The sequence below is a fragment of the Nicotiana attenuata genome, unplaced genomic scaffold (assembly GCF_001879085.1).
Source record: "Nicotiana attenuata strain UT unplaced genomic scaffold, NIATTr2, whole genome shotgun sequence".
In the NCBI taxonomy this organism is placed as follows: Eukaryota; Viridiplantae; Streptophyta; class Magnoliopsida; order Solanales; family Solanaceae; genus Nicotiana; species Nicotiana attenuata.
Genome location: NW_017672039.1, coordinates 127,115 through 149,289, shown reverse-complemented (window position 1 = coordinate 149,289; position 22,175 = coordinate 127,115). Strand labels below are relative to the sequence as shown.

The 22,175-nt window shown below is 38.8% G+C and overlaps 1 protein-coding gene across 1 annotated transcript; it reads right to left on the bottom strand.

The window, feature by feature from the left end:
• Positions 1–16,744: 16,744 nt before the first annotated feature.
• On the bottom strand, positions 16,745–20,903 carry LOC109211468 (ethylene-responsive transcription factor RAP2-7-like). The gene is made up of 9 exons (XM_019375002.1): positions 19,870–20,903; positions 19,217–19,242; positions 19,084–19,114; positions 18,905–18,992; positions 18,668–18,813; positions 18,207–18,310; positions 17,973–18,103; positions 17,702–17,797; positions 16,745–17,382 (listed from the first exon to the last, which is right to left on the bottom strand). The coding sequence occupies exons 1-9, from the start codon at positions 20,400–20,402 to the stop codon at positions 17,143–17,145; spliced, it is 1,395 nt and encodes a 464-aa protein (XP_019230547.1). The 5' UTR covers positions 20,403–20,903; the 3' UTR covers positions 16,745–17,142.
• Positions 20,904–22,175: the final 1,272 nt, after the last annotated feature.

Sequence of the window (22,175 nt, the reverse complement as noted above, 5' to 3'; positions counted from 1 at the left end):
CCTGCATAAGACTAAGCCCTTTCTCCTTTAGTTGCATGAGACTAAGCACTGTCTCCTATTTTGCATGAGGCTAAGCCCTGCCTCCTCAACTGGATTAGGCTAAGCATTGCCTTTTCTTGCATGAAACTAAGCATTGTCTCCTAATTGCATAAGACTAAGAATTGTCTCCTATTTTGCATGAGGCTAAGCCCTGCCGCCTCAACTACATAAGGCTAAGCTCTGCCTTTCCTTGCATAATACCAAATGTTATGCTACTTGAAATCTAGCACTATTTTTTGCTTTCCCGGGGCTAAGCTTTGCCCCAATCTTATAACAAGACTAAGCTCTGTCTTGTTTCGTCTTTCATATGACCCAGCATCATGTCTTTGCATCTCATGGGCCGAAGCATCGCCATCTTATCCAAAGGCGTCATAGTCTGAAGGCATCATCCGCATAGCCTGAAGACACCATGTCATGGCCTGAGGATCTCTCAATATTGCACATCAAAGGCGTCATAGTTCAGAGGCACCATTTTCATGGTCCGAGAACATAATTTCATGCCCTGCGAATCCCTTATCTCACGATTCATGGCCCAGGACGTCATGGTCCAAGGACATCATCCTCACTGTCCAGAAACAAGCTTCATGGTCCAAAGGGAATTTGCATCATGTTTAAATTCGTGCAATAACCCATATATATTTGCATGCATCGTGTTTTGAGGTTTGCAGGTAACCCAGGGAGTAAATGTTCTTCAAACGGGAGCAATCTTCGCTCTGGTTTCCGTTCATAACATTCACATCCTGCATTTATTCCAAAACGTAATCGAGCATCATCAATTCCAGCTTCTTACTCTATGACCGTTCAAGTATTTGCTCATGATATAGCCATAACGTTTCAAATTCATACTCATGACTTCACATAAATTCATCTGATATGCTCCTACCTAAAAGAACCCTTCCCGAAGCATACGACCATTCCTATAACCACTTCATCGGTTTCGTACGCCGTTGGATCCAGAACTACATACGACCTGATTCCCATAACACCAGGGATATGTAGGCAACTCAGGAACCAGGGTTTGGCCCCCATTTTTCTAAATTACATAATCCCATATTCAATTCACCCAAAATTGGTCATCATTTTCTTGACCCGACAATTCTTTCATCATTCCCGGATAAAGAGGGGCAGCTGTTGATACCCAATTTTGCCCTCATATTTTTTCAAGATATATATGTACTTTCAAAACATCAATTTTGCATCATTATTTAGTTCACAAATATATACAAGTATTTTCTATAATTTTTCATAATTTTTAGAGCTTTTAAATTGATTTTCCTGCATTTAAATTACTTGAATAATTATTAATTATTCCTTAAAAAAATTTTGGGATGACTCAATTACCTAAAATCATTGTCTTTGCATCCATAATATTTTCTTCAGGTATTTTACTCTATTTTTTATAATTACATTAGTATTTTAGGCTACTTGCACAATCTTACAATAATAGCCTATATTTTACATTTGTATTGCATTTGTCATTTTATTCAGGGTCAAAATCATATCCTACATTTTTATAATCTTCTACTATTATCTTAAAATATTACTTTGCATATATAAAACTTTTATAATTTATTTAATTGATTTATTAAATTATTTTTTCCTTAATTTTCTATTTTTAAAACCTGGCCCAAAATTGGTATCAATTTCGGACCAAAACCCCAAATCTCTGGCCCAACCCCACTAAGCCCAATCCAAACGACCCCAATTCCCAACCCAGTCCAAAAAACCGACCCAACCCTTCTCAAATCCCAGCCGTTGATCAAAAGTGATCAACGGCTCATAACGTTTCCCCCATTTCTCTTATAACCCAATCCCTAACCCCTAGAGACTCATTGTCTCTGCTCTGCCGCCCTCAAATGCTCTAACCCCACCCGAAGCCCTAATCGTCCCCCTCTACAAATCTTCCCCTAATCCCATCAATAATGGGATTCTCCCATTATTTACTTACCATATTGGTGTTCCTCCGCTACTAGGTGTTTCTCGATGATGTTACTTAGTACTTGCCTAAACATGGCAAGTACTATCTCTACGATTCTGCTCGGTCACTTCAACCGTTTGAATCTGGACAATATTTAGTCCATATACAGCATGACCATGGCTATATGGGTCCGATTAGCCAGGATTTCCGACCAATCTTCAATTTCTATCAACTAAGGTTTACTTATTTTTCCCTAATCTGGTTTTTATTTGATTCTGCATGTTAATAGTTCCTTATTTATGTTTGATTTTTCAGTTTTCCTTGTTTACTTGTTCGATATCTGTCAAATATAAACCCCTCCCCCATTCCCCTTTAGGACAGACCAGAATTGCTATAATCTCACTAAAAAATTTGAAGCTTTGTTATGTTGTTCCTCCATTATCTTGTTTTGTGCCTTGTTTTGGCCGGCTGAAAGGCAAGGCCACTAAGAGTCTACTGTTCGAACTTTTTCTTGGTGCGAGCATTGCCCGGGGTTCTTTTGAAGCTCTTTGGGAACTTTGACGCATTGAGGTTCTGGGTTCTTGTGGATTTTTGTTCTTTATTGTTGTTCTTTTAACTGGTAAACTTCTTGACCTTTTGTTGTTTCACCCTTTATGTGTCTTTGATTCGCATGTGTTCTCATCTCTGAAGTTCATGGCTTAATGTGTTTCTGGGTTACCTTTATGCCTGACTCTGCCAACTTTACACTTGTTTAAGTCTTTTAGCATTCAACTTTCTCCTAATGATGCTAGTCCTGGGATTGTCTAAGTCTAACTTAGATAATCTGACCTTTTTAAGCTCGTTTAACTAGTGTATTAATGCCTGAGTGCTCACAAATATGCTTACTTTCTTTGCCCTGAATCTCTGTAATGAATATTTCATGTTTGTAATGACCTGTGTTAGAACTACCTTTGTTAACTTGACATGTTTCCCGGTTGCTTTATCATTTAGCATTACCCCATTAGTGATTGACTGAGATCTTAACAACAACTTCAACCTGTTTTCCTTGTCATGTTTGAGCTATTTTGTTTCATGGCATAACTTGGTCCTTCTTTAGTTAATTACTCTGCTGTGACAATACCAGAACACCTACATGTGCTATTTGACATGAGCTACTTTCCACTCTGTTATGAATCTCTATAATGTTGTCTTGCATTATAATGTATTTTAATCTGTGATAAGAACCTTTCTATGATCTTGTTTCCCTACCAATATGTCCCTCAGTATGTCTTTGACTCACTAATCCCCTGTTCCTTCAGTGACTACTTGATTTGTCATAATGTGTGCTCCCTATCATGTCTCTATGCAGTCTTGCTTCCTGATGAAAGTTAACATGTCTGTCTTGTGACACTAAAATGTATACTTACCATAATTTGGACCTCTTAGGTTTACAACTTGTTTGGTATTATATATTTGAGCCTGATAACTTCTGTCAATCTTATAAACTTATTTCTCCCCTAACTCTTTCAATATGTGATTGTTATGTGTTACTTTACTAAGTGTTGAAATCCTGTTGAACCTGTTTCTAAGTCTTGCTGAACCTTCTTCTAAGTCTTGTGACCTGTTTGCTTAGCTGCTCTGTGTTCTCAACTTCTGCCCCTTAACTATTGTCCACCCTCTCTCATTTGTTACGTATGCTATCTGAACCTACCATTCTTGGCCGACTGAAAGCCAAGGCCACCAAGACTCTTACTACTGACCTCCCTAGTGTGAGCACTACTCGGGGTCCACTCTAAGACTCTTGTGAACTCAGACACACTAGGGCCTAAGGTTCTTTGTCTACCTTGTCCTAATTACTCAATTATGCCTCTCTATGCCTACTGAATAAAGCCAATGGGCTTGTGTAAATGGTTATTTTCTGAATCTTCGATGGCTACTGGGTTTTGGTTATTTAGTGTTGGATTGACTATGACTTTTGGGCTGTGGTGAAACCTGTATGGATACGAAACTGGAGGCCTGGCTAGGCTGGGTATAGTTTGGGCCTGTCCTAGGCCCACTGTACTTATTTTGTAACTTTGAAGTTTATTTCATTCATTGTTCCTGTAATAATGTTGTAATAACAATTAGGGTGTTAGTAAAATTGGGAAAATGGGTCTTTCTAATGTTTGCATGAAGCGGGTAGAAATCTTGCTAATAGGTATTTAATTCGTTCAGCATGTTCTGCTCCTATGTGTTTGTTAGATAACCTGCCTATAGGACTTGGGTGTTTAATTCATTCAGCATATCCTGCTTCTATATGTTTATTAGATATCAAGCCTATAGGAAATAAAATGTCAATGACCATTCTTTCAATATGCATAGCTGCAGCATATTCATCAGATTCTATGGCTATAGGATTAGGTTCTACTGATCTTCATCTAGAAATCATGCCTATAATTCTTTAGTTGATCAACTTGCTGCTGTTATTATAATGCTCACCTAGAAGACATGCCTATAGAAGTTAAGTATAAAAAATTAGTTTCAATCGTTGATCATTAGAAATCCTGCCTGTAGGACATTACCACTCGCTTTAAGATGCTAATATTGAACTTTCAAGCACTGTTTCGTTGCTTGGCTATGCCATCATTAGAAAGCATGCTCATAGGATCAAGCTGAGTAATTTTGAGTATTTCCAATGGTTATCACTGCCAGCTACTGCGTAAATCACCCAGAGATCATGCCTATAGGTTTAATCACGTATAATATGTAATGTCAATAATCAGCATGCAATACCAGACTAAACTGTATAGTTGTTTAGAAATCACGTCTATAAGATTGCATCTTGCACCTGAAACTGCCTGCACGAGGTCACATAGAAACCATGTCTATAGGGCTTAAGGGCTTAAATTCTGAAACTGTCTAATGCTTAACGTGAGAATTTGTTCGCGTGCATTTGTTGTCTAAAGTGTGAAGGCTAACTTGAGCCCTTAATTGCTTTTACATGAAGTCCAACTTGTTTTGTATGTCGCCTAGTTTTATCATTTTTGAGAAGCCTAAGTTAAGTCTAGAACTATCCAAGATAGAGGTCCAAACGCCTCTTGGACCATAGGCATGGAACGGGTAGTGCATGCATAAGACACGACTTAAAATCAATTAGTGCGCTTTAAGTAACAAACTTGAAGATAGTAATCCGGTAGCAGGAGATGATAGTCTGTGCCCGCTGAATTACGACTAACACCCCATCTTGAGGGAGTTACGAAGTATTATTTATGTTGCACGGGGTGATCCTTTAAGCTAAAAAACTTAGCCCCCCCCCCCCACCTTGCCTTTCAATCAATTATTTGTATTTAATAATGAACNCTACTGCATAAATCACCTAGAGATCATGTCTATAGGTTTAATCACGTATAATTTGAATTTCAATAATCAGCATGCAGTACCAGATTCCCCTAAACTATATAGTTACAGAAACCATCTCTATAGGGATTAATGGTTTTAATTTAGCTCAATTCTAAAACTGTCTAACGCTTAATATGAGAATTTGTTCGCGTGCATTTGTTGTCTAAGTGTGGAGGCTATCTTGAGCGCTTAATTACCTTTACGTGAAGTCCAACTTGTTTGTATGACGCCTAGTTTTATCATTTTTGAGTAGCCTAAGTTAAGTCTTGAACTGTCCAAAATAGAGGTCCAAACGCCTCTTGGAGCATAGGCATGGGATGTGTAGTGCATGCATAAGTTACGATTTAGAATCAATTAGAGCGCTCTAGGTAACAAACTTAAAGATAGTAATCGGATAGCAGGAGATGATAGTTTGTGCCCGCTGAATAATACGAGTAACACCCCATCTCGAGGGAGTTACGAAGTATTATTTATGTTGCACGGGGTGATCCTTTAGCTAAAAAAACCTAGGACCCCCATCTTGTCTTTAAATCAATTATTGGTGTTTATTCAAGGACTTTTGATAATAACTGCCCAAACTTCTTGTTTCTCTCTGTCTTCGTTTATCTAACTAATTCATATAATTCGAGTTCGGCTGGGACCCATAGCTGTGGACCTCGAAGAGTGCCTAACACCTTCTGTTCGAGGTAATTTGAGCCCTTACCCGATCTTTGGTGACGCAAACTAGTTAACTCATAGTTATTTGCAAATATGTGCCCTAACGCACCTCAAACCCGTTAGGTGGCGACTCTCTTTTTAACACCTTCCTTAAAAGAGTTGTGACGTGTCGAAACCCGATTTCGCGAGAAAAAAGGGCGCGACAATATCCATATGAATTGGTAAAAAATAAATTCATAATTAAAAATTTTACTAATTATTTTAGATTATGATATTAGTAATTTTAAAGATAGTCAGATATCGATTGCTTTTTTTTTTCAATATTAGTTACCAACTTATATTATTTAATACTTTTATTAAAAACATGTAGTTTAAATACCTATTTATAAAAAATATCTATTATTTCTTATGTATGCATATTCTTTTTGTACATTAAAATTTATTTGTTTTGTATTTTACTAGTTTCATTTTCTAGTCATTAGTATAAATATTTGTTATAGAAAATATTTTCTAAGTTCATATCTAACTTTCTTACATTTACATGAGTTGATAAAAGATTATAGTATTGTAACTTTCAAAAATTAATTTATGTAATAATATTATTTATCTTTAAGATACAAATGATTATGATATTATTTATTAATTTATAACTATTTAATATTTTTTTATGAAAAACATTTATTTTAAATATCTCATAATATATTTTTGACATTTATCATTTACATATATGTTTGTCATATAGTAAAACTCATTAACATATTAATCTATAAAAAAATTAATCTTGTCCAAGCAAATATGATAGTAGATATTACGTACACTGTAATTACGTTATGGCAAAAAAAATCATTATAATCGTTATACTATGTAATTCGAGGTATGTAATTACTACCATAATACTTCTACTATCAAGTAATTACACATGACTTTCCAAATAGACCCTAAGTAGAAAACAAATGAACCCTAGGTTACTTTTGACTAGATTTATACCTGTGGAGTGCTTAATTTTTATTAAGTTTGCAACTAAAGGAAGAATTACATGTTGTCTTTTAGTATGATTTTCTTAAAGTTGTTAGAAGAATTACACTTACATCGAGAATAAACCTTGTATAGGGTAAAATATTACAATGCTACGTGGCCGCTCAAAAGAGAGATACGTGGAACCTAAGATGGGGGATAACCAAAACCGAAGGTAATTGTCCCGAAAGAATAACGCTCATAAGGATGCAATAAATACTCTTCGCCGGGTAGCATTCAATGGAGAATATTCCACAACACTAAGTACGTTGCATGTTACAAGAAATTTGGCATTTATGTTCACCGTTATATTTTCATCAATGGCCCTTATAATTGGCATTGAAGGGCACGATCGTAGGACCTCTTTTCATAGACCTAGCTATAAATAGTGAGCTCTGTTATCATTGTAAGGGAGGAATTTTCTGGCAAACTAAGACTACAATCTACAAAAAGCTCTATACAATTTTATCTTCTCATTTCTGTCCTTATTATTGTTCTTATCATTGTTGCGCCCGGAGGCTTCATTACCAGAATCTTTATTTCTGTTATTTCGTCTTTATATCAAGGCTAAGTGTTATATATTTCCTCAATCATCTTATTACTTCAGAATCAAATTAATTCACTTGTTTAGAAATCACGTATAAATTTAGTTGTACCGTTTTTTGGGTAAACAGTTTGGAGTCCATTGTGGGGCCTAGACAGTCGTGTAATTAAGTTGATCTCTGCCTCTTTTTACTAACGTGTTTTGATTATTTTGCCTTAGAAAAAATCATAAGAAATGGCAGATAACGGTGTTAACAATATGCACGATCCTGAGGTTCGAGGGAATCAACCTCATTTTCAGGATTCGATCAGTGACACCCACAACGAGGAGAATGACGCCACGCCAGTGCATGACATACGATATCCTCGACATGTTCGGGAGACAACTCCCGATGATGCTGAAGAGGAACAAGTCATTGATGCGGTAAGGGCCCTACAAGAACAACAAGCGATCATTCTAGGCCACCTCATGCGACAGGATAAGGTTATGATGGAGTTGAAGCAGGCGCTGTCGGGGGCTTCGAATAATGCAAATAGATGAGATTCGGTTCCTCTCAGCGCTCCCGCGAATCAAAAAATGCAGAGGGTCGACAACAACACCCCGAGGGGCGAAGTTGGCTCTGATGGGGATGGGGGGAGCAGATCCGGTCCCAATAACGAAAACGATCCCTTCAAGAGTGAACTCTAATGGTTCATAAGGGAAGTAAACGCCCTCATGGACCAAGCGCAGCATCAGAACTAATCCCGAAACGGTTTAAAATGCCCGATGTGCCAAAGTACGATGGAACTTCAGATCCCTAGGAGCACATAACCACCTACACGACGGTAATAAAGGGAAATGATCTAGCTCCTCATGAAATTGAATCTGATTCGCTGAAGAAATTTGGAGTGACTCTCACGAGGGGAGCCTTGACATGGTATTCGCTGCTACCCGAGCATTCCATAGATTCCTTTGAAATGTTTGTGGACTCGTTTATTAAGGCTCATGCCGAGGCTAGAAAGGTATAGGCCTGAAAGGGCGACATATTCCGAATTGCACAAGGAGAATCCGAGTTGCTCAAGGAATACATTACCCGGTTCAAAAAGGAGAGGATGTTGCTCCCGACTGGTCCAGACGAATGGGCGGCTGAAGCATTCACCAAGGGACTGAATCTGAGAAGTTCGGACGCTTCCCACAAACTAAAGGAAAGTTTGCTTGAGTTCCAAGCAACTACTTGGACGGGCATACACAACCGGTATGAGTCAAAGATAAGGATCAAAGATGATCAGGATGGTTTTCCATCAGCGGAGAAGGGATGGGAGAAGAATAAAGAAAAATCAAAAGACAACTTTGACACAGATAGACGTTCTTTGAGGGTCGCAGCAGAGGATACTGGTCAGCAAATAGATTCACCACCGACAGAAGGTCTGATCGCGGTCGGAACAATAGATCGTTGCAGGACAAGGAAGCGTCAGGTATGCGGGATCCTTCCTACCCCCAGGATATCAGAATACAATTTCAATGTCAGCGTAGTAGAATTGGTATCCCCTATGAGAAACATCAATGAAGCATGGTTCCCGAAGCCGATGAGATCCGATCCCGGCCAAAGGGATCCCAACCTGTAGTGTGAATACCACGGGACGAATGGACATCGGACTGGGGACTACCGACATCTCCGAGAAGAAGTGGTGACGTTGTTAAAGAATGGTCATCTCAGAGAATTCTTGAGTGACCAGGCTAAGAACAATTGTGGTCGTAACTGGATAACACGGAACCCTCAAAAGCAGGGGAAGATCCCCCGCGTCAGATGATCAACATGATCTTTGGGGGGAACAAGATCAACGGGGTCACTTTCTCGGCAGCAAAAAAGACGAAAGTATAAATAACCCATAGCAAGAGGCTCCGAAAAGTCGCCGAAGACGATATCACTTTCACAGAGGAGGATGTAGACGGATTACTGCTACTACACAACGACACACTGGTAATTTCTTTAATTGTGCTAGATTTTAAAATTAAACTTGTTCTAGTGGATCCAGGAAGTTTGGCTAATATCATACAATAGAGAGTATTGGAGCAAGTTAAACTCATCGGAAGCATTATTCTGGCCACAAAACTACTCATCGGATTCAACCTCGTGAGCGTGACAACCCGAGGAGAGATTTTGCTACCTGAACGCCGAAGGGGTGATGGAAATAATTCTTTTGGAAGTAATAGATGGTGATATGAGATATAACATTATTCTGGGAAGACCATGGTTGCACGAGATAAAGGCGGTACCATCAACATATCATCAATAGCTGAAGTTTCCAGCAACCGAAGGAGTTAAACAGATAAGGGGTGACCAACCGGCGGCAAAGGAGATGAACACAATTTCGGTCTCCAGTAGCAAACGAAAGGGGCATGCGGCATAGCAACTACAAGAACCGGTGCTCGCTCTAGAATCAAACGAAGTTGGCCCGGGGAAGAAGCATCGGAATTTTATCAGGTACTAAGATATTTCGAGGTTCTAGAAGAGAGGAACCAACAAAATCCACAGCAGAAGATCTCGACCAAGTTGCACTATTTGAAGAGTTCTTAGAAAGGAAATTCCACTTGGAGACAGGACTACACCCCAAACTCAGGTCTGCTTTATTGAATTTCTTAAATCTAATGTCGATTGTTTTGCATGGTCACATGCTGATATGACAGGTATCCCGATGGAGGTAGCCGTACACAAGTTAAGTATGGACCCCAACATACCTCTGGTAAGACAAAAGAAACGCCCTATTGTGGAAGTCAGGAATAATTCGTCAAAGAGGAGGGAACTCGCTTACTTAATATTGGGTCAATTTGAGAGGTAAAGTATCCCGACTAGCTAGCTAATGTAGTCATAGTTCCTAAGAAGAACAACAAATTTTGCATGTGTGTAGATTATAAGGACTTGAATAAGGCGTGCCCGAAAGACTCGTTCCCACTGCCAAACATCGAACAAATGATCGACGCGATGGCCGAGCACGAGTTAATGAGTTTCCTTGATGTGTATTCCGGGTAAAACTAAATTAAGATGAACCCGGAAGATCAGGAAAAGACTTCATTTATAACGAATTTCGGCACATATTGCTATAATGTGATGCCCTTCGGGTTGAAGTACGCTGGAGCCACTTACCAACGGCTCGTAAACAAGATGTTTGAAAAGCAAATAGGAAAAACTGCGGAAGTTGATATAGATGATATGCTCGTTATGTCTTTCAATGCAGGTGCTCACCTTAGGCATCTGCAAGAAACTATTGACATCCTGAGGAAGCATAACATGAAGCTTAACCCCGAGAAACGCGCGTTCGGTGTCAGCTCCGGCAAATTCCTGGGATTTTTGGTATCGCAAAGGGTGATAATGGGCCACAATTTATTGGCGCAAAAATCACAAAGTTCCTCAAAGATTTAAAAATAAAGAGGATCACATCTTCACCCTACCATCCGAGCGCAAATGGTCAAGTGGAGTCAACAAACAAAGTGATTATACAAAACCTCAAGAAAAGGTTGGAAGCAGCTAAAGGTAATTGGCCCGAAGAATTGCGCGGAGTCTTATGGGCGTACCGAACAACGGCCAAATCAAGCACATGAGAAACTCATTTTTCCCTTATGTACGGGGCAGAAGCATTGATCCCGGTGGAAGTAGGGGAACCCACCTTGAGATATTTCCAAGTAGGTGAAGAGTCAAAGAATGAAGCAATGTTAGTCAACTTGGAACAACTTGATGAGCGCAGGGACTTGGCGTATATAAAAATGGCAGCCCAAAAGCAGAGAATGGAGCGATATTATAATCAAAGAACCAACCTCCGTTATTTCAAAGTAAGAGACTTGATCCTGAGGAAAGTAACTCAAAATACTGGAGAGCTCAATGTGGGGAAGCTAGGTCCAGTATGGGAAGTTCCCTACCGGGTTTCAGCTGTCACCAGGAAAGTTTCATATGAATTGGAGAATCAAGATGGAGAAAAGTTGCCCACCAACTGGAATGTGGCACACCACAAAAGATATTATTGCTAATGAATATCGCCTATACTAAAAGTATGTGTTGCACTCTTTTTCCCTTCGTTATTGGATTTTTCTGGCAAGGTTTTTAACGAGGCAGCAACAGAAAGCATACTACGAAGAAAGCTTCAAACAGCAGCAGTAAGACTTTTAATAACAAGGCACATAAGCTAAGAGCCACCCTGGGATAGTTAGATAATCTTTGGCTCTATAGCAAAATTCCCACCGGGAAGTTAAGTTTGTTGTCGAGCAAAGGTTACCCGACCGTTCATAAGTGCAAACCACTGGAGGGTTATTAGATAGTCCTTCGCTCGATGGCATAAATTCTTAATGGGAAGTAAAGTATGTAACCGAGTTAAGGATTATCTCGCAATTCATTAGTGGGATCCTCGAAGGTGCAAGACTTCCAGTGTTCCAATTTGCTTACTTCGCATTCGAACAGTGGAGGGGGGATGATATGAGGATACGGCAACAATGACTGCCATATCGACCGGATAACGAAAATCAGAAACATAGTCGTATCATTGGGACCGGGGACTGCGCGGCCAGCCCCATACAAACAAGTTGTACAAGTTAGCCACAAGTGAATGGAATTTTTTTTAGCATAACAAATGCTTATGTACTTTTTGAAAATAGAAGAAATAAAATGAAGTACTTTTATTTCTAGCTTGTTTCTTGTATGAACGATGAATTAATTTTGTCATTTGAAAGTTAAACAAGTACTTCAAATGCTAGTGTTGTAATGAACAGGAGACGTCCTCTTTAAGAGCACCATAAACATAAGAGGACCCTCTCTTATAAAAACCCTCACGTTAAAGGGTTGATTCCGAAAGAACTTATGCCCGGAATCAAAATGTCTTCGGAGAAAAACACACCCGAAACCTTACACGAAAAGACGCAAAAACAAACTTGCGCAAATACTTATGAAAACCCTCACGTTAAAGGGTTGATTTTGGATGAAATTGTGCCCGAACTCTAACGCTTTCAGCAGAGGCAGCCTCGCGGTCGGTTGCAGCAAGAACGACGTAATGAACTTCAGCCCATTTGGCCCTGGCTTAGTCAAATCTAACCCTCAACGGGCAAATTTCTTGGCTAAGGGTTACCACTTCTTGATCACTTTGCTACAAACGAGCCTCCAATACAACAGCCTCAGCAGCTTTGACTTCCAATTCTGATAGGCGAGCGACATTTTGCTCTCGCTCTGCCAAAAGCCGATCCCGTGCGGAGGCAATTTCTTCCTTCTCACGAATCAATCTTTGAAGGTCCTCGGAAGCAAGAAAGTGCCTTACAAAGATAGAAAGGTAAAACTCAGGATATGTTCAGGCAAAAATAAAAGAAATAACAAAGGAAGAAAGGAATGTACCGCTGCGGAATTGTACATGGTATTGTTCACCAAACACTCTCCCGAGAGTGCTTGAATCTTTTCCCAATCCTTCTCTGAAGCCAAAGGCTTCAGATAATTATCAAGCCCCACTGGCCGGGATAGTAAGTTGCATCCAGTAGAGACCGAAAGAGTAGCATTCCTCCTCGTTTCTGGATCTTTAGAAGGGGCAGCATAGTTTTGCCCCAAAGTCCCATGAATTGGGGACTGGGGAAGAGGAACACCTTTTTCGTGGTCAGGTGCGACCAGTGGAGATGATGTACCAGTTGCTGGTGGAAGAGCGAATGAAGGTGGAGATGATGTCGCAGTAGCTGGTGATGGTGAGGACGGAGATGAAGTTGATGGATTTGAAGAGTGCGAAGCAGCTGGGGCAAATGCAGTGCTAGTTGTTGGTTGCTCGTCAGCCGAGGACGGAAGGAACCCGGTACTCAACACCAAAATACCAGGTGCGGCGACTGGGACACGGAAGCGAGAGTTGGCATTTTCCACCATATCATATTCCCCCTAGAGCATCGAGACATCATCCTCGGATGGCGTAGTTAACTCAACGGGTTGATCATTCCGTTGAGTTGATGAGGATCGTCGTTCTATGTAGAGAAGCTCCCTCATCACTAGCTTCTTCATCATCGTCAATTATCAGGGTGTCTATGACTGGCCTGGGAGGAGGGCTAGCCACCGCAACTACCAAAGATGATTCGAGGGCAACAATCTTCGCCCTCTTATTCTTCTCTCCGGCCACGGAGGAGCATCTTCTTTTTGGTTGCTTGTTCTCCAGTCGGGGACTCCATAACGAAACACTTGTACCCGAAGCAGGTCCGGAGACACCTGTTCGAGTGAGCGCCGCCTAAAGCAGCCTCGCCTCTTCAGCAGGATCAGCCAAAACATCCTCCTCGGGAACATCAACTGAGCCCGCGGGTAGACCTGATTTCAAGGAAAAGATAGAAGGGACCAATCAATTTCCTCGTATAAAAAGGTGAAACAAGGTTAGTCTGAATTACATAATTTTTGTCCTTCCACCCATATTTGATGGACAGTTCTTTCCACGTACAAGTCTCGGGCGTTGTGACGTCCAAGATCTTTTGGACCCACTGGCCCAAGCCTTCAACCATAGGCGGAACCCATCGAGTCGCTGAAACAAGTGTAGAATGAAGGATCAATACAGATTTGGAAGAATCCCCAAATATTAAACATACAAGTGCAGTTCCACATTTTTGGAAAGACTGAAGCCGTTGCCGGAATGATGTCGTTGGTGGCAACTGCAATAAACCGTTCTATCCATCCACGGTCATTGTCATCATCCATGCTAAATAACAGGGCATGATGGCCACGTTTGCTGAAGTTTATCATTCCCCCACGGAAGATTTTGGGGGAATTGAGATTTATCACATGAGCTAAAGATAGCTCCTCTCCCGTCTCCTGGCACAGGCGCCCAAGACAAGCAATCGTCCTCCACACATTAAGACTTATGCCAAACACACTTGGTAGCGGAGGCAGAACTCCGCAATGACGGATTCAAGCTCTCCACTTAAAGAAAACACACCCAAAGTAAAGGGATACGTGTAAAAATATGTAAACCCCTCCTTGGGAAGGGTCACTCCGTTAGATCGGGAGCAACATGTCCAAATCATGGCAACGACAGTCTTCCTTCACAACAGGAATACTGGAAGGATGAATGAAAAAAGGGTATCTTCCAACAGCCCACATCCGAGGGAGAGCCGAAGGGAGTTTCTCTTCGAAGTCTTTTGTAGTAACGAGACTTCTAGGAATGATAAAGTCCACCGTGGGAGGAGCAGCGTCTTCAGGTTTGCTCTTGCCCTTTGAAGAGCTAATGTTCTTTGAAGAAGAAGCCATTTGGATGAAAGAAAAACTTTTTCGTATTAGAGGGAGTTGCAGAAAGGTTAATTAATAGCAAGGAAGTTTTCAGAAAGTTTGGAAAGTTATGGTGTATAAAGGGAGAAGATTGATGCGTATAAGTAAAAGTTTTGGCGGCTAAATTCATGGCCATGATTATCTCGATAATCGGCAAAATCTATGCTGAATCTTGGGATGACGCGTGTTCGGTTCATTAAATGCGGAGAGATGTGCGTCTAACCAACCGTCAGAAGCCTTCAGAAAGAATCATAGCAATTCCCGCCAAGAGAATATTTCTACCAACTTTTCGGTGACACAAAGTTATGTCACTGGAAAGCAAGGGGACTATCTATATAGGGTAAAATATGCAATGCTACGTGGCCTCTCAAAAGAGGGACACGTGGAACCTAAGATAGGGGATAACCAGAACCGAAAGAAATTGTCCCGTCTGTCACCGGAAAGAATAACGCTCATAAAGATGCAATAAATACTCTTCGCCCATTAGCATTCAATGGAGAATATTCCAAAACATTAAGTACGTTGCCCGTTACCAGGAATTTGGCATTTATGTTCACCGTTACATTTTCATCAATGGCTCTCATAATTGGCATTGAAGGGCACGATCCTAACCTATTTCCCTAGACCTAGCTATAAATAGCTGGCTCTGTTATCATTGTAAGGGGGGAATTTTCTGGCAAACTAAGACTACAATCTACAAAAAGCTCTATACAATTTTATCTTTCTTATTTTCTGTCCTTATTATTGTTCTTATCATTGTTGCGCTCGGAGGCTTCATTACCAGAATCTTTATTTTTGTTATTTCGTCTTTCTATCAAGGCTAAGTGTTATATGTTTCTTCAATCATCTTATTATTTTAGGATCAAATTAATTCACTTGTCTAGAAACCACGTATAAATTCAACTGTACCGTTTTTCGGATAAACAAATCTAATGACGGTTAACACAGATAGATCAGAAAGAGAATATTATTTAATAGCGCGAGGGGAAAAAAGATGACCAATTACAAGAATATGGTGAAAATAATCTAAAAGGCTCATTACAATACTAGTAGTAGTTTTGAGGTTTGCTAGACATGCGATATATTTCAGACGGGCTTTTCATCTAGCGCCAAATTCTCTACCTTAATCATAAACAAAGTACTGTAGTCTTTTGGTAAGGTGAAATTTGGGATACAGACCAAGTGGACTTGTCCAGGACTATATCAATTGGACATCTGAACTTTGTGGTCTAAGTTGCTGCCCAATATAGGTAAAAAGAAAAAAGAAAAAAAAAACTGTTTTCAAATAGAGGGATATTCGAAAACAATAAAAATGTAGTAAATTCTTTTTTGATAGACTATATTATATGTCACATTAATGTGTAGTGCGTATGATTTTGATACATAGAGGTACAAAAACATTGAAAAGATTTCTTTTCGTCCGAAGTATGATTGTTTACGTTATTAGTACCGACTTTGTGGTATGGAATTAGTTTTGTGAGTCTCGTCGTTTTTACGGATTGCAATTTTACCCCTAACCATTAATATGAGTCTCTCTTAAAAGATATCATGGTAAAAGTCCAAAAACACACTCTAATTCCAATTGTAAAACCTTAAGTGAAACAATGAAAGTGTACCTCTATTCTAATAGCAACACCTAATATTTTTGGCTACTAATTCTACCATTATGATACTTTGATGATGTATTAGTAAACAAATATGTTAGTCGCAACTTTGTAAACAATATAATTTGAAGAAAGAAATAATTATGCAAATTATTAGACATCCTAAAACAAGCTGTAATTGTACTTTGACAAATCAATAATTAATGTATAAATAAAGTTATCTAAAATCGTTATGGAAATATGTTTCGAAAGAAGAACAGATGATAAGTTAACGACAGTACGTTTTTCTTTCCCAGTTCTTTTAATGATAATCCTTCTATTAGCATATATACATCATGTATAGGAAAAAAAATGAACTGATAAAGAATAGGAGGTAGAGCAGTTATATCCAATTTTCATGGAAAAGTTTCAGTTTAGCTATAAAGAAGCAGACCACAAAAATTCCAAACTAAAAATCTGATCAGATGAAGGCAAAATTCTAACAGCACAAGTCCGTTTAGAATCTTGCTATCACAAGCATAATACTGTCTGGTTAAGAGAGAATGGTCAAGTTTAATAGCTATATTTGAAGTAAGTCTTTCAAGTTTATTATACCATCCTATACATCATCATGTGCTATACAATCTACACTTGGTGCTGCTATAGGTATGATGCACACAATGGAAACAGAATTCCAAGAATTTCACACTTCATTGACAGACTTTATACCTGTAGCCAATTGAATGAGGATGTATTCCACTTCTTTAGGTTGTTGTTGTTGTTAAAGTCCCTCTTAACTGATGTTAAGGGTGACGGGAGGGTGTTGGAAAGTCGAGTTTGTGGGGAGTCGTAGTTGGTTGCTTGGCAGTAGGAGGGTATTCGGATACTGAGTGGTAGCGGTTGAGAATCCTGATGATGCTGCAGAAGAAGAAAACACGGGCACTGGAGTGACTAAACCCTGGCTATGTATTTTCCAAGCCCAATTTGGGAATCCTGGAGAGGAAGTTGCTTCAACCTTCGCCATTGCTCCTTCCTGTACGTTAACAATAAGAAACATCCCCATCATGCTTCAACTAAAATAATAATAATTTGGAAGCATGACGAAACAATTATTATCTTAATCATTCCCATTGTTACAAGTAAAGTGTAAACAAGCATCTGATTAGTTCAGAATCACCATTGTTACCCTAATGGAGTACATGTCCTATTACACAAGTGGTAAACTACACGTTGCTTCTAAATTCTTTCAAAAGTTTAACTTGGCATTTCCTGGTGTTATCCCATGTAAACGGTTACACTAGACACAGTAACATAGAGTTCACATATATGTCCGAGTAGAGCATGATACATACCATATTGTGCGGAGAAAAACCAGGATACACGCCAGTCAATAAGGACAGCTTAGAAGCTGTTGGTGCACCTTGTGGAGCAGTAGAGGAGTTCTCTATCTGTAAGATTGACAAAAAGAATAGCTTATTAGACAAAGGAAGAGAACGTAAAGTCATGCTATAGAGTGAATACAGAAATAATAAAAAAAATGTGAAGTGGACTGGTCGATGTATATGCCATAATGGAGATCACATTGACACAACAAGTTATTTAAGTATTTGAATCAGAAAATACCTCTAATCTTCTTCCAATAACCATTTCACGAGCTCCAAAATTGAAGGGTACGTTTCTACCAATTTCATCGCGCTTTGGACCAGCCAAAGGTGGAGATATCCAGAGGTTCAGATCAAGATTCTGACCACTACCTACAATATCATGTTGAGAGAACTTATAAGATTCTGTAGGTTTCCAAAATGTCATCACAGAAGTTGCAAGAAAGATGTAAGAGATAAGGATAGATAGATGTACCGCCATCTTTATTATCCTCCTTTATATCCCGTTCATATGTATTAGGCTCAAAGTTGGTAAGCGCTTCCCTTCCATTACATTTGATGGCTGCCTTGTCATAAGCCCTGCACCACAAATGGGAAAGTGCAGATTTGGTTGGACAAGATTCAGAAAATGAGATTGCTAAAAGTGAGACAATCAGTCTCAAAAGGGTATCAATTCATGATCACAAGGACCTTGTAGCTTCGACTTTGCTGTCGAAGAACCAAATATATATACCTGCAACCAATCATTCTAATCTTATAGGAGCAACATACAAACTAAGATCCCATCAATTTTTCACATAATAATTAACAACCATTGTGATCTAGACATGAAATTTGATATAAAAAGCAACTGAAACACCAAGTATAAAGCTTCAAACCAGATTATAAGTTCATAACACATAGTACAATATGTAGCTAGTTTCTGGGCATTCTTACTTTTTTCCAAGGAATTGACCCATGCGAGCATCCCAGCGACCACATTTTTGCAAGGTTACCCCTCTGTATTTTGAATTTCCCCTAGAGAATCCAGTGCTTTGACGACGAAGGACTTGAACAAATTCTTCTTTTGACAAATTTTTCATCTGCAGATCAATTTAGTAAAGCTCAACATTTAATTTAGATACTTCTCATGATATCCACAATTATTAGTAGCATTCCAACACATTACTGTACCTGTTCCATATCTTCTTCATAATCAGTTATATTGAAGTTGATATCAGCATCAACTCCCCGGAACTTAATTGCAGCTCGATCATATGCCCTGAATTGTTCAAAGGAAAACATTTAGATCTACTTAATATGGATGAAACATAACAAAATTGATTGATTTAGGTTTGTGAATAAACTCTTACCTAGCTGCAGCATGAGCAGTATCAAATCCTCCTGAAAAACCACAAACCCCATTAATGGTTTAATCCCTTAAATAAACTAACAAAAGATTGCAAAAATTTCTTCAATTAACTTTAAGCTTCAATAGATGCTTACCCAAATATACTTGTTTCCCACAATCCCTGCACATATAACATAAACCCAATGAACAATCATGAAAAGAGATAAGGTGAATTTCATCTCGGCATAAAATTGAGCATCTCAATTAATAAAAAGACAAAAATAATACTGCGGAGTACAGCAGATCAAGATGGACTTTATGCTTCATTATTTGTACCTTACTACATCAAAATGGTTGAAATTTTTTTTATGCCACTTCACAGATTCGACTAATCCCGCGCATAAATGCATAAATTACATACACATTCACATAGACAAACAGAAAACCGAGACTCACAAATATCACTATATGCATAGGCCAATAGTGATGTATGTATGTATGTGCCCCACACTGAAAATAGTTACATTCGCCAAGGCAACAATTGTATGAGATGGGTCTTTTACCTAAGGTCTATCACTTATTTATAATTACTTGATGAGTTTAGGTTCTAGTATTTGACTGTGTAAAAAATATTTATACAAACAGGTAATTCTATGCAAATCTCTTGATAAGAATTAGTAATTGGTAATAGGGTAAAAATGGTAATATAGCTATTATCACATGTGTAAATTCATTAATTAATAGTACTATGTATTTTTATCTTGATTTATCACCTAATTATGGTAAATTAATATATGTAGACGTGTACCAGATATGCGATTCCCATCTTCCAGTTCGCCGGTAAAATGTGACTCCACGATATTGTGAGCTACGGGACCTGGGCCCACGTCGGCTTTTCTTCACCGGCTGTTGCGCCGGCGGTTTGTAAATTCCTATTTCTGCTCCGCCGCCGGATTCCGGCACAGACAAGTTCAGCCAGCACTGAGATTGACCCTGAATCCTCGTCCCCTGCCCCTGCACCTGCGATTCATTTTTCACCGGAAAAAGCTGCCTCGTCAGCACGTCATCAGTGCTCATATCATCTTCAATCTCAATGGCGCGATCGCTCTTCAGTATGGAGAAATTGAGAGTATGGTGGGCCCGTTTAGAACCGTGATGGACGGAGGAGCTGTTGGAATCTTCGTCTCCGGCGACGGGGGCGTTGACGACGGAGGAGGAAGCAGTGGTGTTGGATGTTCCAGCAGAATATTCATCTTTAAAGAAAAGGGTGTTGTTGTTGTTGGGGTCAGTCTCATCGCAATTTGAGTTCACAGAAACTGCAGATACATTCAGATCCAACATTTCTCCCTTACAAAATACACACCGTTTACTTTTCTCAGTAAAGATATATCTACTACAGACAGAGAAAGAGAGAGAGAGAGAAAATAGTTTACAGATATTTTCTTCCTGAAAAGACGCACAGTCGCATGATGATGATATAGAGAGAGAGAAAGAGAGAATATAGGTAACTCGAGAACGCAACGGGGAAGGTTGGTTTTTTTATATATAGAGATAAAAGCACGAAATTCTAGAGCCAGAAAGCTGACTAGTAGCTGTGTTTTTCAGCATGTGTATATTTTTAAGAGAGAGAGAATTGGGTATCGTGTAAAGTAATAAATTAAGGGTAATTAAGAAGAAGAGTGATGATGAAACTACACCCAGATATGAGGATTTTACATTTCTGGAAGAGACAGCGAAAAAGAGAGAGAGAGAGAGATCAAAGTGAATACACTAATGGTGGTTAAAGTAATGATTGCCAAAGAGGTTTTCTATTGGAGGAAGAAGAAGAAGAAGAGGATGCAATGAGAGAGAAAGAGGGAATCACAACACAGTTGATAAAGGACGAGAAAGGTTGGTGGGGCCAACCCAGGGGGGTGTAGAAGATTGGGGGGGTGGGGTTTGGGTGGGTTGTGCTTTGTGTGTTTGGTGATGAAGGACAAGTGGATTGGATGGAAAGAAGACGAAGGAAAAAACAACAGAAAATAAAACGTACAGAGCAGAGTGTTTGGTAAGTAAAAAACTAAAACCAAGGTGTAAAAAGCAATACTCTTTTTCAGGCAAGTGATAACCCAAATTACACCCGCTATTTTCCTAGTATTTTTCCATTATAGGAAAGTCCTAATTTATTATTTATTTATTTCTTTCTCCCACTAACAACCTCCTTCAACCCTTTGTTTAGAAAGGCAAGGCAAGGGAATATTGGAAAATAGTATTTCCTTCGTCCCATTTTAGGTTAAGATATTTGATTGGATCTGTACTTCAAGAAACTAAAGAAGAATTTTAACATAGTAAACTAAATATGTGAAAAGTCCTTTAAATTAGCGATGATGGGAGAGTTTCACTTGTTTTATTTTATTTTTTATCTACTTATTAAAAAAACAATTAAACTTTATATGAAGTGAGTTCAACAAATTGTGTCACTAAGCGTAAAATTGAAATATACTAAGATTAAATAGTCAAGATGACATTGGGGATTCGAATCGTAGTCTTCACTGATCAGGTTCGTTTAGATGCGAGAACAATGGACAATAATTTCGATATATACTGTGAGATTATTTTATTTTGTGTTTGGTTGAATTCTATATTTTAGTATAAGAAAGTTTGAGATTATTTACATCACATTTTATGTAGGATAATAATTTTGGGATTATTAATTCCGGAACAACAAAATAACAAGTATGTCCTTCTCCAAGGCGGGCGGCTCTAAGGCTTTGGATAGTGAGGCTATTGTCTTAGGTCCCCAAAATTTGAAGGCCCCAAATTTATTTTAAATTCTTATTATTATTATTACTATATTTTTTATAATTTATAGAAATAAGTAGTACAAAGAAAAGTGTTAAAATATATTTTTTGTTACTTGATTGAGGTTATTTTATACCAATAAATGTATAAATTATGATAATTTTCTTTCCTCATTAAATAGTATAGTTGCTTCACTCTTCAATTTTAATTTTATCCTTTATATATGTATGAATTAAGTTATATATATCGATAACATAATGAATTCTTTTATAATATTCTCTGAAACTGCATGAACAACGAAATCTATCTATATAAACTATATTTAGGTTATTT

What these genes read in the sequence shown, in the direction of transcription:
- LOC109211468 (XM_019375002.1), bottom strand. Translation starts at nt 20,402, where the DNA reads ATGTTGGATCTGAATGTATCTGCAGTTTCTGTGAACTCAAATTGCGAT. An exon ending in AGATGGGAATCGCATATCTG is followed by an intron (nt 19,243 to 19,869) that starts GTACACGTCTAC and finishes TTATATGTGCAG; the next exon opens with GGATTGTGGGAAACAAGTAT. An exon ending in GTTTTTCTCCGCACAATATG is followed by an intron (nt 17,383 to 17,701) that starts GTATGTATCATG and finishes GTTAACGTACAG; the next exon opens with GAAGGAGCAATGGCGAAGGT.